Genomic DNA, 16,169 nt, shown 5'->3' with positions numbered 1-16,169 from the left:
TTGTTAATTTAATTAATTTTTTGAAATAATAATGGTATAGTAGAGCCTCACTTAATGATTTCAATCTGCTCAGGAGGCCTAATGCAGTGCATAATCTTTTGCATGTTGAAATAGCATTATTTCCAGATGAGGAATCAGATTAAAGACTACATATTAGCATATAAATGTTGCTGCATTAAAAATCTGCTGCTGTGGCAAGTAAAGGATAGACTAACATAATTGATGATGTATTGTATGATCAGAAAAAATCTGCTCAATTGGAAATCTTAAAAAAGCACGCTCAAAATCAGTTCACATTGTATGCTAAATACATATTAAGTCAAAGCCATTGTAAAGCAAATCTATACTGTATTTGCCATTCATGGCAGAAAATCATTTTATTTAATATCGATTGAACTTTTATCCAACTTTATTCTCTTTGTTAATTCTTATTGAAATATATATTTTTAAATTATTGCTGGTACTGAGATTTCTTTTGAAAACGGACAATGCTTTTGAAACCTAATTCATGCCACGTACATGGTTCTCATACAAATTTATATCATTTCAGTATATATCATTGGCATCCCGCATATTTTCCTTCATGAATCGGTATCTCCTTGGGTCTGAGATACCTTATGTGCGACGATATGTGCGGAGAGGACTTGCTGAGCATCACATGTTTATCCTTGCTGCAATAATTAGAGATCTTGATCGAGAAATGGCCAGGACAGAAAGGGGTAGGTACTAAGTTGTTGATGATAATAATTTTTAGGGGTGAGCCGATAATCTTTTTTTCCGATAACCGATACCCGATATTTAGTACTGATGACCGATATTTAGAACCGATTACTTGATCTGGTCCAATATTTCAATCCTAGATACCAGAGTATGAATGAATACTTCCTGATTTTCCTTGATGAGGTAAATACATAAATAACGTTATGGTAGAGGAAAAATTATGGGATATCGGTGCTCCGATTCCGATATGCCGATAGTCCAATATCGGCCAGTATTTATATCGGAATTAATTATCGGCTCACCCCTAATAATTTTACACAAGTATGGAACGTTGGCAAAAACATTGGCAGATTTCTAGCTCTTGACCCGGTGGCAGTCCTGATAGCTTTTCACTCATATTATAGTTACCGTATTTCTTCAAATATAGTCCCCCTCTGAATGTAGTCCCCCCCCCCTAATTTTGAGGCTTCAGTTTCGGGAAAAGTTAAAAAAAATGCGTTTGAATATTGTCCCCCCCTTTACTTTTACCTTGGGCATTTTGGAAAAAAAGGGGGGGGGGACTGTATTCAGACGTATACGGTATTATGAAGTTGGGCTGTTTAATCACTGTGAAAGTTTTTGTAAATGAAGCAATAGCTATTACGTCAGCCTGATGGCATTGAAAGTGTTTTGGTAGTTCATTTATTGTTTCTTTTTCTCATTCTTTTCAGGTACTATCTCAGTGTATTTTGGGCCTACACTTGGTGTTCTCTACACTGAATTCTCACAGTGCTTGTCACGTTACACCCACAACTTGCTTTTGGCTGGAGGCAGTGCCTCCGGTCCAACAGGCAGAGTGGGCAGCTCAGGATCCCTTTTGCCTGAGTCCCTACGCTCAACTCTGTTGGCTCATCTGGGCATATCACCTGCCCAAGACAGTTTATCCAGCCCATCCACCACATTGGCACAGTGGCCTTTGCAAGTTTATCCAAGGACACTCATGGTTCTTGTTCAAGTAAGTGATAAACTTCCATTCCTTTTCATTTCTTGTTTACTTCCTTTTTTATAGGGCTGATCCTTTCTAATTCACTGGGTCCCTCTGATCCAGTGAATTAGAATATGGATGCGGACCCTCCATTTCGAATAATGGATAGTAGTTCCTCTTGGGTGTGATAATTCGGAGGTGGTCTTAACATGTTCTTTGCCATATTTTAAGTATTCTTTCCTCTAATGGCATTCCTTTGTTTTTATCTTTTTTGCATATTGATTGATTCATGAATCATGGAAGTATCTTTGCTAATGAATCTAAAATGCATTGTACTCAGTTTTGAAGTACCGCAGTCATAAATATGTGTGGGATTAGGCATAAAAATTTTCACTTGTCACCATGCCAGTCATTGTGACAGGTTACTTGGTGCTTTTGTGAAAATAAGACATGTGTATTGGTGCATATATAGTCAAATGAGGCAATTGCCTAGTATCTCTCTACAGCATCGGAGGGGAACGCATAAAAATGAAGAGGCTTGCCACATTTCCAAATGGACAAGAGGTGTAGGGTATGCAACCAGCGACTCAAACCTCACCTCTATCTAATCAAAATTTTTCACTTCAGCATTCTGGATTCTGATTTTGGTTCAATGTTTTTTTAGCCTTTTGGGTGTTACTTCCCAAATTTTCTTTGCCTATTAATTTCTCCCTTGTGATCACTCATTATCGTAATGCCTCGGACGACCTTACAATTGTACGATTAAGGCAGTGCAAACTCGAGGTGTGAGAAGGTGTTTCAACTAATTACAGCTTGAATAATAGAGACTCTTTTTAATTTGGAATTAATTTTCATATATACCTAGTATCTATCTAATCCTTCGGCATTTTCTTAGAAGACTAATCTTGGCTGCTTTTTAAATGGAAGTTGTGAACGAATTTTTCTCTTATGGAATTTGCATGCTAAAATATACACTAGAGGATGAATTCACCAAGGTTCACTGCACGCTAGTCTGCAGTTGTTTCTAAATGACTAGTATGTCCCAGTAAATCATTTACGAAGTTTTCTTCAAATCATTTTGCTGACTTCAATCAGCTGCTCTTCAGTTAATTCTTATTTTAATGACTATGCTTCTTTTCTAGACCCTGTTGCTGAAAAATCAAGCAAACAGGGAGGCTGCATGCATCAACATTTGGAACAGACTGATTCACACATTGGTAGAAAACATTTGTAATCCTGCCTCAGGATATGATGCTGAGAATGAAGGCAAGTGTTGTTTTGTTATTTTCATGCTCTCCCCTCGTCATCTGGTGATTTTCTCTACGTAGCTGATTTTTTTTGTTTCAGACTTAAATGTGGAGCATGCCCAGGTTCTTCTATTCCTGTTCCATCAGCTGAACTTGATGCAAAAGAAGTCAGTGCTCTTACAAGTGGCTCTGGGTATTGTAAAAGCAGGGAAAGTGGTCGGTTCATTAGCTGGGGGTAGCAGCCGGCCAATTCCTGCTGCAAGTGAGGATGCAGACAAGGATAAGGACATTGCAGAAGCAGCATCTTCATGGATGACTGCTTTGCTAACTCCTCTTCCAGGCGAAGGAGAGGATCAGACTGGAGCCAAGGGAATTGCAATGAAGGAGTCGCAACTTTTGCATCTCTCCCGTCTACTCCTGCTGTTTGAATATCTCATGCGACACCTATATGATGCACCAGCATCACTCTTTGAGCAGGTGAGATTTGAAGCACGAATCATTGAACTCTAGTAATCACCAGGGATAGATATCTTGGATTTTTCTGGGATTTAGTCCAGATCATTGATTTCATGTCAGTCATTCCATGTCAGGTCATCTATACTTCAGTAGTCAATATTTTATGTTTTATAGAATCATGTTTTTGGTATAAAATTTTCTAAAATATGTATTTTGAGACGTGAGGGGTTAGAAAATTTTCACTATCTCTGAGAAAATTTTTCAATTGATGCTTGAAATCCTAATTCTTTCTTCAATAAACTTGCGTAGTTTCATGATAGTCAATTGAAAAATAAGGCAGAAAATTTATTTTCCTCTAGAGCTACTAGTGCCTTTGGAGACCTCAGTTTGGAGAAAAACTGCAGTTTAATACCAGCTTCAAATGGCTGTGAAAAATAAACCAGTAGCTGGCCAGGAAAAATGTTAAATTATTTAACGACAATGTGAAAGGATGAAAAATACAAGTTTCATGAAAACCTGAGTCATTGGATAACTTGACATGGAATGATCGAAATATCAGATCTTCAGATACATAATAAAGATACACTGTTGTATGTTCCACGGAAGTTTTTATAACCGACCCAGGTTTCAACAATACACTATGTCATAATCAAGGTGACTATACACAAATTTGCGAGCTCATATATATACCAGGGAGGGGGGGGGGTTAAGGCAGGGAGGAGGCAGTGATGGTGGGAGGGGAAAGAGCTAATGAGGAAATGGATTCCTCAAGGTCAGTGGGTTTACTTCCTGAGTCTGTATTTTATGTGAATGTATGCTTTACAATTAATTGTTACATTTTAAGTTGCACTGAAAGAAAAATTATATTTATCTATGTGAATTTAAATTATGACGAATGTCATGAAATGCCATGTTGGTGTGAGGTGTCATGAGGTGCCATTTATAAATTAAGTATACAGTTTCTTATTAAGTTAAAGTCTTTATACATATAAAATAGTAAATAAATGTAATATTTTTTAAAAGCATTGAAGAAATATTTGGGTGTTGTATGATTCTTATCTGGTACAGTGATCGCATAAGGTTAACCAGGGTTTAGTAAAATTTCCCTGAAAACATGGAATAATGCATGATTGTTTTAGTTTTGATCGGCTGGACACCCTGAGATTTCAAGAGAGTGATCATAATTATTTTGGTACCCATTCAGGTCCAGTGGAATTTGTTCAGTGCCACCAGCCTGGTGGGTGGGGAAGGGAGACCCGTATTCGCGTCCTCTCCCGAGCCAAACGACGAGCCCTCACCTGGTTCGGCCAAGAGCGAGGGGAAGGAGGCGTCGGGCACTGGCGCCACACCCACCACTCACCATCATCACCACCACCATCACCACCACCACCGTCCCAATCCCTCACGAGTGTACTTCCCGTGGAAGGAGCTGGAGGATGCGCACAGGAAATTTGGTGGCAGCACAGGAGGAGGGGGCGGTGGCGGAGGTGGTGTTGGAGGGGGAGGAGGAGGAGGAGGCGGAGGCCACCAGCATCACGATCATGAATTCTCCATGAGGCCCCGCTTCTATGCTTTGGCCAACCCAGAAGGTCAAGGAAGCCCAGATACCATCAAAATTGATGGCCTGGTAAGTTTCATTTGACCCCTTGCTCTGAAATGATGAGTCTAGCTTATCATGAAATTTCAATGTCAAATCGTGCAATGACCAGTGTAGCTCTTCATCGGATTTTCATAATTTTAGCAGTATTTAGGGGACCAATACAAATATTTTGAAAGTGTGACAGTGTTAAAACACCCATAGTGTACATAAAGAACTCATATTTCATGAAATATGATGCATAGGAAGGTAAAATTATTTTATATGAGTAGCGATAGCTGTATTCTTGATGTTTAATAATAACTTTTTATTTCACTGTTCCACATTGATTATAAACTACAAAATATCATTTCATTACCTACCATCCCATATAGAAAGATCCACAGAAAAAATAAGTAGAGGTCAGGAGCACTGTGTAAATAAACCTTATAAGGTAACTACAGGTGGTCCTCGACTTTCATACACTCAACTTTCATTCAATTCACACTATCGTACGTTCCCAATTGACACCTTTCACTTGACTTTTGTATGCTAAATTCAGACTTCTGAACGTATGTCTGCAATTTTTTGAAATTTCGGTGATTTTTATAGCGCTTAAACACCAAAAGGTAGTTTCACTCTGTACCCAACAGAATTCTTGTTTTTTACCTTTTACTTACATTTTAAGAGTATATTCAAAAGAAAATTAGAAATTAGAAAATTATTATAAATAGAAGACGTCAATGAAGAAATATGTGTTTTGTATTGTGGAGATAATCCTTAGATTCTCTATCTGTTGTTGTTTTCTTGTACGTGAGAAGATTCTGGTTTATGATAATAGTGTTTTTTCCTTTCTAGGCTTGTAACTTCCTCATAGATTCGCGTGAGAAGCTGAACTACTTAATGCTAATAGAATCTCTGCAAAGTATTCTTGGTGTTACTAATTTGTGTGATCCAGCTCTAAAACGGTCTGAAAGGCTGAGATTCACTGGTCTTTGTTCTGTCCAGTATTGCTTCACTATATGTTGGCGGTAAGTGACAATTCTTCAAATTGCTTTTGATGTTTGTATTTCTTTTTAGCAGTTTTGTAATAGAAAAATGAAATTTATATCAATGATTCTTTCCTTCAGGCTTCTAATGCTACTTCCACCTCCAGCTGTGTATTTTTCAAGTAATGTATTTCTGCAACTGACTAACTCCAAGCTGACGGATCCATCTCTTATTTTATATTCATTGGTTTGGGGACCCAGAACTTGGCTGAAAGGATTTCCTTATTGGATTACGGTATGTTCCCTTTTATTTTTTTCTCTCCAATCTCCTTTCTATTAGCTTAAAAGAAATTGTTGTGAAAAGGAGCTGTTATATACTGAAATTGAAAGGTAGTTGTCCAATTGTAAAATAATGGTATTGGTTGAAAGAAAATTTTTTATTTGGAAATGTATTTTTTATTCCTACTTTTTTTTGGGCATCCGTGCTTTTTGGTTTTTAGACAATTTTTTGCTATAACTGACTGTGCTGTCGCTATCTTAAAACCGACATGATGATGCATTCCTGAAAAATGCAGGTGTCATCTAGTCAATTCTAAGGAAAACTTTTTGCTAAAATGTGACGCTCACATCTACAAACAGTTCATTTAATGTATAAGATTTGAGTGAAGTCATAAATTTGCAGATTTGTTGCATGCAAAATACCTTCAATGATTTCTATTCTTAATATGTTTGGCATACGATCTGAGTTGATTTTGCACATTCTTTTTAAAATTTTTCCAATTTCCATTCCACACTTACAATGTATCATCAATTATGTAATTCAGTGCCTTATTAGTTTACAGAACAAATTTTTTACATAGCAGCATTTACTTGCACTGATGCTCTTGAAACTGATTCTTCATTAATGATAAAGTCAATGCAAATCACAATGCTAACATAACTATTTGCTACATGACCTTTCCTCTGGAACAGATTTTTTATTAAGCAAGGATATACTGTATTTGCTGCTGTTGGTTGTGTGATAATTGTTTTAATGTTAATGATTCGTTACCTTATTGGTATATGCTGTATCATCTGGTATTTTCATTGAATTATTTGATAGCATTTAATCAGTAAGCCTGTTCATGCGTGGTACTTTACTTCCGGATACATATTTGTAGGTTTTGTGGCAATAAAATTTATATCTAAGTAATGGAGGGCTCATCCTGTGATGGGATCTGGTACCACCAAGAAATTTGTATTATTTGCATCAGTGCTGACATTCTCTTCAGAGTTGTTATAAATATTCTTCAGATTTTGTTGCACTTGGAAAACAAAGCAATAGTTAAAGAGTACACGAGGTTTATAATTGACATATCATGTACCAATTCTGTGTTAAGATATTTAGCATGGCCGTGACAACCAGTTCTCAATATTTCCTCGTCCTCTTGTGTTAGAGCACCATATTGACAACTTGTCATTCAGGAGATGCTCCATAAGTGTTAAAATCATTTCATTATTTTACTTTATTTGTTTTAAGATTAGCTTGTTGCTTTACGTCACCAACATTCTATCAGAAGCATTAGGGAAATATCATCTTGATATTTGAATTGCCACCCTGTTACTTCAATGTATAAAAAATAATAATAATATGTGATTTTTCTATATTTATTTTGGCTGTATAAGCATTCTTAAATACAGGAAAAAAGTATATATGCCATTAATTTTTTTTGCAGAATTGCTTGATAAAGCAAGGATTAATTCCAGACCTTGCTGAACATTTGGTGAAGCAAGTGAGTAAATCACTTTCCAGTCTTACCTATGTTTCGGATTTGGTGAAGCACTGTATGGAACATGCCCTTGAAGGGCGCAAGGGTTTGCTGAGTGAGGGGGTTAGTGGGGAAAAGGGTAAGAGGAATGGTCCCCTGCCATCCCTCCTCCCCAAGGCCCTCCTGCCACGCCTCTCTGAGTTGGCTCTTCTGGATGCCCTCGTCGCACGTGCACAGCACTCCTTTGCTGATGCTGCCTCGAGTACCAAATCTGGAACAAGTCCCACGACTACTGAAGCGAGGTAATTATAGATGAAATTTAAACAGTATATATATACAGGGCTAATAAATACGACAGATTTATCAGCACTGTAATATTACAAATGTGTCATATGTGCTGGAGACTGAAAATGTTAGGGACTAGTTGATTCTGTTCTATGGTTCTCAGTTCCACCTGTGCAGGAGGTAAAAATTGATGTAGGAATCAAGCCAAAAAGAGCCCAGATAAAAATAAACATGCATCAAACCAAGTGTGAAAATTATGTTCAATCGTAATTAACTATGCTCGCTTTAAATAGAATGATTTTATGGAACCAAACACTGGTAAAATAATTTGATCTACAGATCATGTTCAGCAGATTCTGTAGTAATATAACAAAAGTACCGTATATCTCCGAATATAGTCCCCCCCCGAATATAGTCCCCCCCCCCCAATTTTGAGACCTCAGTTTTGGGAAAAATTTTAAAATGTAAAGGAAGGCAATTTTTCTGTGGTTAGCAAGTTAAGATTCTAGATTCGATAAAAAACTATTATTTTCTGTGAAGATTAAGAACAAATCTGTTCACATATTTTCCATCACAACAAAATATCTATACCTAAAACATGTTGTGATCCATTGCATGTATCAGTAATTTATAGTTCCTTAACCAGATGTAATGAAGAAATGAGAAATTTTTTTAAGTATCCAAGGCTATTGTATTTTTTAAACCTTCACAAATTATTAATATTTTTGATTTCCAAATGACTACAGACAATGTCAATATATAAGCTTTAACTTAAAGCCCATAAACAGTATTGCATTTGGCCCTGAAACTTCCTTAGATCCAGTGTAACACACCCATCAAGTCATCACAAATCCAAGTGACCTGAAGAATTTAGGAAATCTAAATAAAATTGTGTTAAATAAATTATAAATATTATAAAAATATTGCTATCAAATGCCTGCTAAGCAAAACAATTAAACTACAGGACTTACAAATATCAAAGTAATAAAATTAAGAAATAAACTTTTTCCAACAAACATTAAAACTGAAAAAAAATTATATCAATTTTCAATGCCTCGTCGCGAATCATTGCATAAGTTACACAAAGAGCTTCTGCTCTGCATTTGCGCACAAATTCGACGATATTTTCCTCTAATTCTTTGAATCTGCCGCATCGAGACCCCCGAAATGACTTCCGCGATGTATTAGCGCTTTGCTAGCGCTGTAAATACTATGATTTACGGCGTATTCTGCAACGGCTATTTTTAAATTGGCATCGAAACTCCGTCTTTGAAGGCCTCTAATCTGCGGCAGGATTGATCCTCATCTTTCTACTTGATCCATCACCTCACTGTTGAACGTAAAATTATTTTTAATAAAGAAAATATCGCGGAAATAATTGCGAAACGTTATGCGACTAATTTATCGATCCTATTTACCCTGACGAATTGAAGATATTCCTCAATAAATTGATTACACTTTCGATGCTGAGTCGCTGTATTTCGATCAAATGCAGTAATGCCGGCGCTTTTGGTTTAAAGTCGTCGATTATTGCGCCTTTTCAGAAACAAATGCATCACCTATTGCGCATTCTTGTTCTGTGAAAGCGGTAAAGGCAGTGGTTGTAAACACGAACCGCACGGACGTATAGTAGCTACGGACGCAATGAAATGCTAAATCGTCACGAAAGGTTCACTTTATCTGTTTATTTTTCGCAATTATTTAAATCGTGTAGTTATTAAATGAGCGACGGGTACATATACTATTGATTCAATTCCAGTGTTCGATTGATGTAATGATAGTGTGTGTTTAGTTTTCATTTTAATTATTTACTGTTTTGCGTCATTAAGTGATCAGTGTCGATTGAATTATTCTAACAATACTTTTCCAAGAAAAATTAGCGGCTACCCGATGGATTCCGTGAAAACGCATATTCGATATGCTATTTGAATCGGAATAATCGTATTTGTACAACATTTGTGGTAAAAATTGTCTTAATTTCCGGTAAAACGTGGCAGTATTTACTAATATCTCCGATTATAATCCTCATAAATATACTCAAATTGAAAGACTACGAGAACATTAGCCATTATGCCGTTATTTATTACTTTATGGTCACCTTTAGTATGCGAAATTGGATTACACTCGATTATAGTCCCCCCCCCTTACTTTTCCGCGGCCATTTTTGGAAAAAAAGGGGGGACTATATTCGGAGATATACGGTAATTGATGGTTTCTTTTTTATCAAGCAATGAAAATGAAACCCTTGAATGAGAACGGGAACAGAATTGGGACTGAGAAACAATTCCAGGATCTGAACAGGAATCAGAACCAACCCATCTTAAAAATATTTCTTTATTAATTCAAATTCCAGAGATTTCTTGTTTCCAGGTAATGTTTTCTTAAAAAAACATGATGTCTTTATGATGGAACTCATCATAAAGACATGCAAAGCAAAGTGATTTGCGGCACCATGAACAAGCAGAAAAGGCGTTTTTTCCACAACTGCAACGACTGTCCATAATTTTTTAAGGAAAACACACGTCATTTACATTTACGCATATTTATGAGACCTTTTTAGAAAATGTGATGAAACCACACGTCAAAGGAGAGAAGTTTCTACTTTTAACAGATTCGTGGGGAGGGCAGACGAACCCCGCAATTTACGATGACATTTTTGCGGATGACAAGGGAGAGGCATCGTGCACTCTGAAAGTGATACCTCCAAAATGTACCCCATTATGCCAGCCATGCGACGTGTATTTTTTCAGGCAGGTGAAAATATTTATAAAACATTTGCAGAATTCCTCGATTCTATTGGAGGAAAATCGGGATATTGCATCAAGAGAAGACGCAATAAAAATACATGCGTTAATTCATAACCAATTAAGTGCTCCGATTTTCCAAAACATGTTAAAATATGCATGGTTTGCTTCGAAGCTCGCTGGCACGAGGCAATTGTTCGTAAATGTAAATGACGTGTGTTTTCCTTAAAAAATTATGGACAGTCGTTGCAGTTGTGGAAAAAAACGCCTTTTCTGCTTGTTCGTGGTGCCGCAAGTCACTTTGCTTTGCATGTCTTTATGACGAGTTCCATCCTGAAAATTGCAAATAAAGGATTAACTGGAGTGGTGAGGCAGTGTACTGGCCTTCCACATCCAAATCTCGGTAAAGAATTAAGGGGCATTCCTAAATTCAATCCCTGCGTGTAATGTGGATTACACTAGTTGTGTAGTACACCGTCCGTCGGATGGGACGTTAAGCCGTGGTCCCCTTGGCGCCTTTCGTTAAGAGCAGGCTAATGCCGACGCCGGGTTTCTATCCACCCTTCATCCTCAGTTCCTAATCCGAAGCTGATCCATTCCTGCTTTAAATATAAAAAAAAACTCTTTTAAAAATATATTCCATAGTAGTAACGAAGATAAGAAAACGAAGTTTAAAAATTTAAACAATAAAATTCTTAAAAATTAAAACAAAAAAAGTTCCTTGAGCGAGCATCGATCTCGCTACCTTCACCTCCACAGTCGGACACCGTATCCACAGGGCTGTCGCCCAATTGTTTGACATAGGCGTTCGAAACAGTTTATATAGCGCATCTTCATTTTTTACGATTTTTAATTGCTATTTTCTCGGAATTTTATGAGAAGTGCGTCGTCTCGCTTCGGCATATTACATTTGTACCCATAAACTACCGAATCGCAAAAAATGAGCTCGATCGGAGATGCGAAGGTCGTGTATTCCCCTTGTTAGTGTTCACCACACTAGAAAAACTTAACTCCTGAATCAGGTTATGATTTACCTGGAATTGTAATTAGGTCTAAGTTAGGTTTTTATATTGTTGAATATGGTGAGTGAATTTTTCGTCAGGTCTGTAACCAATTTCACGTAAGTTAATCCTTCAAACAATTACTGTATTTGATGGCATATAAGCTGTCTTTCTCCAAAATAATAGCTCAAAAGAATCTCCTGTTTCTTATGTGTGAAGGTTTGACCCCCAACTTTTTTACTTTTCTTCGCTCAAGTGTGATAATCTGTGGCAATTGTTGACATGAATATGTACTTAGGTGACTTGGTTGATCGTTGTGTCCCTCCCATTTCAGGAATGGATCTTCTGAAGCATTGCCGCAGACTCATGATGAACTTGCTCGCGATCTCCTTCCTCATGTGCTCGACTTGATTGAGTGGATCGTTGCATGCTGCAGGTATATTGCCATTAAAATTATTCAGTGATTTTTCAAAATCACCATATAATCTAATATACATGGATCTCCACTTTGATTAATCTTTCTTCAGTCGTATTTTTGCCTCAGTCAATTTTGATTAAGGTCTCTTTACAGTATTAATGGCCAATTATCCATCATTCTAAGGATGGATTAAATTGTATTTTTATTTAATTAATTTCAAGTCATACATTCATTTTACTGTTGTTTTACCTACTCATTGTACCTCTATATCCATTTGTATGTTGCTTTCTATTGTGGTAAACTCATAGTCATTTTTTGGGAAAACTAATCTGCACATAATGAAGTAAAATTGAGCATCAATGTTCTGGGGTGCTTCATAGCAGAATTAAATTCTTAATGGAGTGAACTAACAATTTTCAAGTATATTTGGCAAATTCTACCATAAACAGGACTTAAGATTCAGTCAAATCCATGGATCCTGAGATTTGATCCATTGCTGATGGCGATGAAATCACAAACTGAGTGTGTCACTGCTAATCTGCTTCTTCTCACCTGCTTGCAATGGCCTCACATGGTTCATTATTGTTATACAGCATCCTCCTGATTATCCAGGCTAATGATGGGGGGAGGTGGCACGAATAATTGGAAAACACGAATAATCCGAACTTTCTCTTGAATATAATTCAATTTTCATAATTCATATATATCAAACAATTAAATATCATTTATGCACATTTTCTATTATTATGGATTGCTTTCCGGAGTAACTATGAGCTTTCTTTTCCCAACTGCAATCTTTTAAGCGACGAAAACGTGATTGTACTCACATTCCTAATTCCTACATTCGTTTGTCATACCTGGTTTCCGAAAATGACGTATCCGTGGCTGCAAGATCACAGATTCAGGAAAGTGGTTTGCACAAATGCTTCAAAACCACTGTGTGGCGTTCGAAACTACACTGTCGGGCACCACGCCGCATAGTCGCATCTCGCACAAGTTGTCCAGGATGCAACTGCTGCGGGATGTGGATCTATGATGACTGTACATGGGCAGCAACTTTTGCTTTGTTTTATTTTAAACTTGTGGCTAAATGAGGGCCTATTATCCATTGTAACTTATTTTTCCCATTCATATTCTTTTGATGCATGGTGTTGTTCACGGAGGCTCAAAATCTTAATGGATGGAAAAATAGTGGCAAAAAATTTCCTTATTTAGACATTCTCTTTGCAAAGTTGTAAATGAAAAGGTGAAAGTTGCTGCCCACATTGCATAAGTTGGTGAGGCATGCATCATTAAGTAACTCATTCAGGTAGAACTGCTCATTTAAGGCAGAACACATACTTGAGAGGGTGAACAACTAGAAACCATGTGAGAACTATGCATAAGATCAAGGAGTAGAGGAGATGTGGAGACATGCTCGGCTTAAGTTTGTGACATCATCAACTTACCTACAAAAGGGTTAATGGTCAATCCATTTCAAATCACCCTGGCAATGTTGCTCAAAGTTTAAATTATTCTGATTTTTTTATCATTGGTTCCCTACAAGTAGACAATCACAAAACACCATTTGAAAAAAATTTACAAACCATAATTTTTTTTGGCAGCCATTTTTAAAAGGGTGGCTGGGCAAATTTTGATGAAAATCGTGGTTTGCATAAATTTTGATTTTGAAGCTATTGTAAAAGATAACGGAATAATAAAAAACAGTATCTTCATCATGACATGAACTTTTGGAAACCACTTTTTTAATTTTTCTATCATAAAATATAGTCGGTTGAAATCTTTCTGTAAAAACTCGGGAAAAATTTGTCATGACTAACTTTTTAACATCATAATTTTTATGAAAGAAATGAGACTCACTAATAATCTGTTATTCTTCAGTTGAATACTTAAAAAACTACTTGCAGTATAAGTTTTAGCACTGAGAATGCTCTCCTTTTTTTTTCTGGAGCTTGTCAAACAATGCCGGAAGCCTTTTAACGTTGATTTTTGCAGGTCAATATCTAAAAAGGGACTGTGAAAATTGTACAGAATGTTCTTTATACACATAAATATCTCACAGAAAATTATGACTGAGAATCTACTACATTTAGAGTAGTGTAGCTGTGAATTTCAGTAAAAATGCGACCACTTTACACGCTCCTGCAGTGCAAACAAGGGCTCGTGCTGTGCAAGTTAGCACACAGGGGCTTGATTAAATAATTGCTGAAACAATAAGTTCTGTTTGAACCACTTAAAACACTTACAGAATTCCATTTATAATGAAAATTTATTTAAAAATAGAAATATTTTGCATGGTCAGCATCGTGACCGCCATCTGTTTTAACAATAGGGTAGTTTCCTTCATCAAAGAAAACGAAATGCAATGATTGCGATTCCTTACCCACCATTAGTGTATTCATATTCATAGGGTCAATTTTAAACTCATTTGAAAAAGGCCAGAGCCAGATTGGCGCCAATGCGATTCAGCTCCACGTGACGTTACAGGGACCTAGTTTCTATACGAGTAGATAGGAGTTTTACATCGTCTGAGGTTACCAATGCATGCATGAGGCACAGAGCTCAGGGAAACATCTCTTAATAATCACACATTAAAAATACCTAAGTGCGGAAAGTTTCCTTCGTTTGATAGGGGAATAATAATCCTTATTTAAGCTAAGTGCTACTACCTTTTAGCAGGGTACTCAGCTACCTGCTAGCAGCCTGTGTCGTATCAGCGCTCAAGCCTCGCCCCAAGGTCACCTCACAAGGCGGCAGGGGGAACCAGAAATTCGTCACACAGACTTTTTCCCATCATTCCTACTTAGCCATCGCGTTTTTGCGCGCTTGAAAATTTTCACTTTTCATTTAATTGCGAAAAATAGATATCGTCATTTAAAAATCTAAAAGTGTAAAATTCGTAGTCCAGGAGTAACAATCTTTTGATTCAGGCAATAAAAAAATAATAGGAAACCACCCAATTTATTACTGTAGCTTACTCCCGCAAGTGCGTTGTGGTGGCCAATTAAGATATTGGGTCTTAGTTAATTTGCTCATTAAACTTAAATTTCTCCCTAGATCAAGCCTGCTTCATGAAGCCCTCGAGAGTGGGGAGCCACAGCTGGCTGCCGAAGAAGAGGGAGCCGCCACACCTTTGCAGCGTCAAGCAAGCTGGTGGGGAGCGTGCGAGGAAGAAGTGCAGACATATGCCACGGTTCTCTCGATCAGATCTGCCGTTGCCTCTGGCAGTGGATCACTAGCCACGGCTCTATCGCCTCTTCTCCCTGCATCTGTTCGTGATGCGTTGGAGTGGTGGTATGCAGAGGTCAGTTACTCTTTCACTCCTGACGTAATTTTAAGACATTTCTTCATTTTTACGTTCTCCAGGGTGTCAACTATCTGGGATAACCTGGAATAGACATGGAATTTCAGTCTTCCAGAAAAATTCAAGGAATTTGGCGAGTATCGTGGAAAAATTACAGTGCAACCGCAATAAAACGACATCCCACGGGGCACCAATAAACCCTCGCTATAGCGAATTGTTGCTTTACCGGAGGTGGTGCAAATAATAGCCAATATACCTCATATTACTCCTTTATTTTTATTTTCTCGCGTAGACATGTTTGGTGTTTTTTTGGCCATGGTGTGTTCCATCAAATGCTTTCTATTCATGCAACTCATGGACGTGCGGGTATGCTGACGACTGCTTTCTGCCGCCCGAGGAACAAAAGAAGATCAAGCATTCGCGAATGCTAATGCCACAATATTTTCACCAAAATTAACTACTAATTTATCGAACGACAGTTTACCACATAAATTTGAGCCTGAGCACTGCATTAACTTATCGCTAGCAATTACAGAGATTTAGGAGTCTTGGTGTAAGTTTTTCCGGCGGTGAAACCCTCGCTATGGCGAGAGCCAGCGCCAAAAGGGCCTCGTAAAAACGAAACTTTTTACATGCTTATTATAGGATCAATTGACGGTGCATCGGCTATATCTCATAAAAGCGGGGGTCTCGCTATAGCCCGTACTCGCTTTAACG

The 16,169-nt window shown here is 37.4% G+C and overlaps 1 protein-coding gene across 5 annotated transcripts in view; it reads left to right on the top strand.

The window, feature by feature from the left end:
- Positions 1-16,169, top strand: part of LOC124169304 (E3 ubiquitin-protein ligase UBR4) — a 163,073-nt gene that overhangs the window by 26,313 nt on the left and 120,591 nt on the right. For all 5 annotated transcript variants that reach the window (XM_046547875.1, XM_046547874.1, XM_046547876.1 and 2 more), the window contains exons 11-20: positions 551-719; positions 1,431-1,714; positions 2,827-2,950; positions 3,032-3,408; positions 4,592-5,014; positions 5,822-5,994; positions 6,094-6,247; positions 7,668-8,002; positions 12,065-12,166; positions 15,206-15,452. In XM_046547875.1, the coding sequence (XP_046403831.1) occupies positions 551-719; positions 1,431-1,714; positions 2,827-2,950; positions 3,032-3,408; positions 4,592-5,014; positions 5,822-5,994; positions 6,094-6,247; positions 7,668-8,002; positions 12,065-12,166; positions 15,206-15,452 (2,388 nt within the window). The remainder of the gene's footprint in view (positions 1-550; positions 720-1,430; positions 1,715-2,826; positions 2,951-3,031; positions 3,409-4,591; positions 5,015-5,821; positions 5,995-6,093; positions 6,248-7,667; positions 8,003-12,064; positions 12,167-15,205; positions 15,453-16,169) is intronic.

Source organism: Ischnura elegans, chromosome 12 (assembly GCF_921293095.1).
Source record: "Ischnura elegans chromosome 12, ioIscEleg1.1, whole genome shotgun sequence".
In the NCBI taxonomy this organism is placed as follows: domain Eukaryota; kingdom Metazoa; phylum Arthropoda; class Insecta; order Odonata; family Coenagrionidae; genus Ischnura; species Ischnura elegans.
Note: the sequence above shows the minus strand (reverse complement) of the source record. Positions and strands in the feature narration are given on the sequence as shown.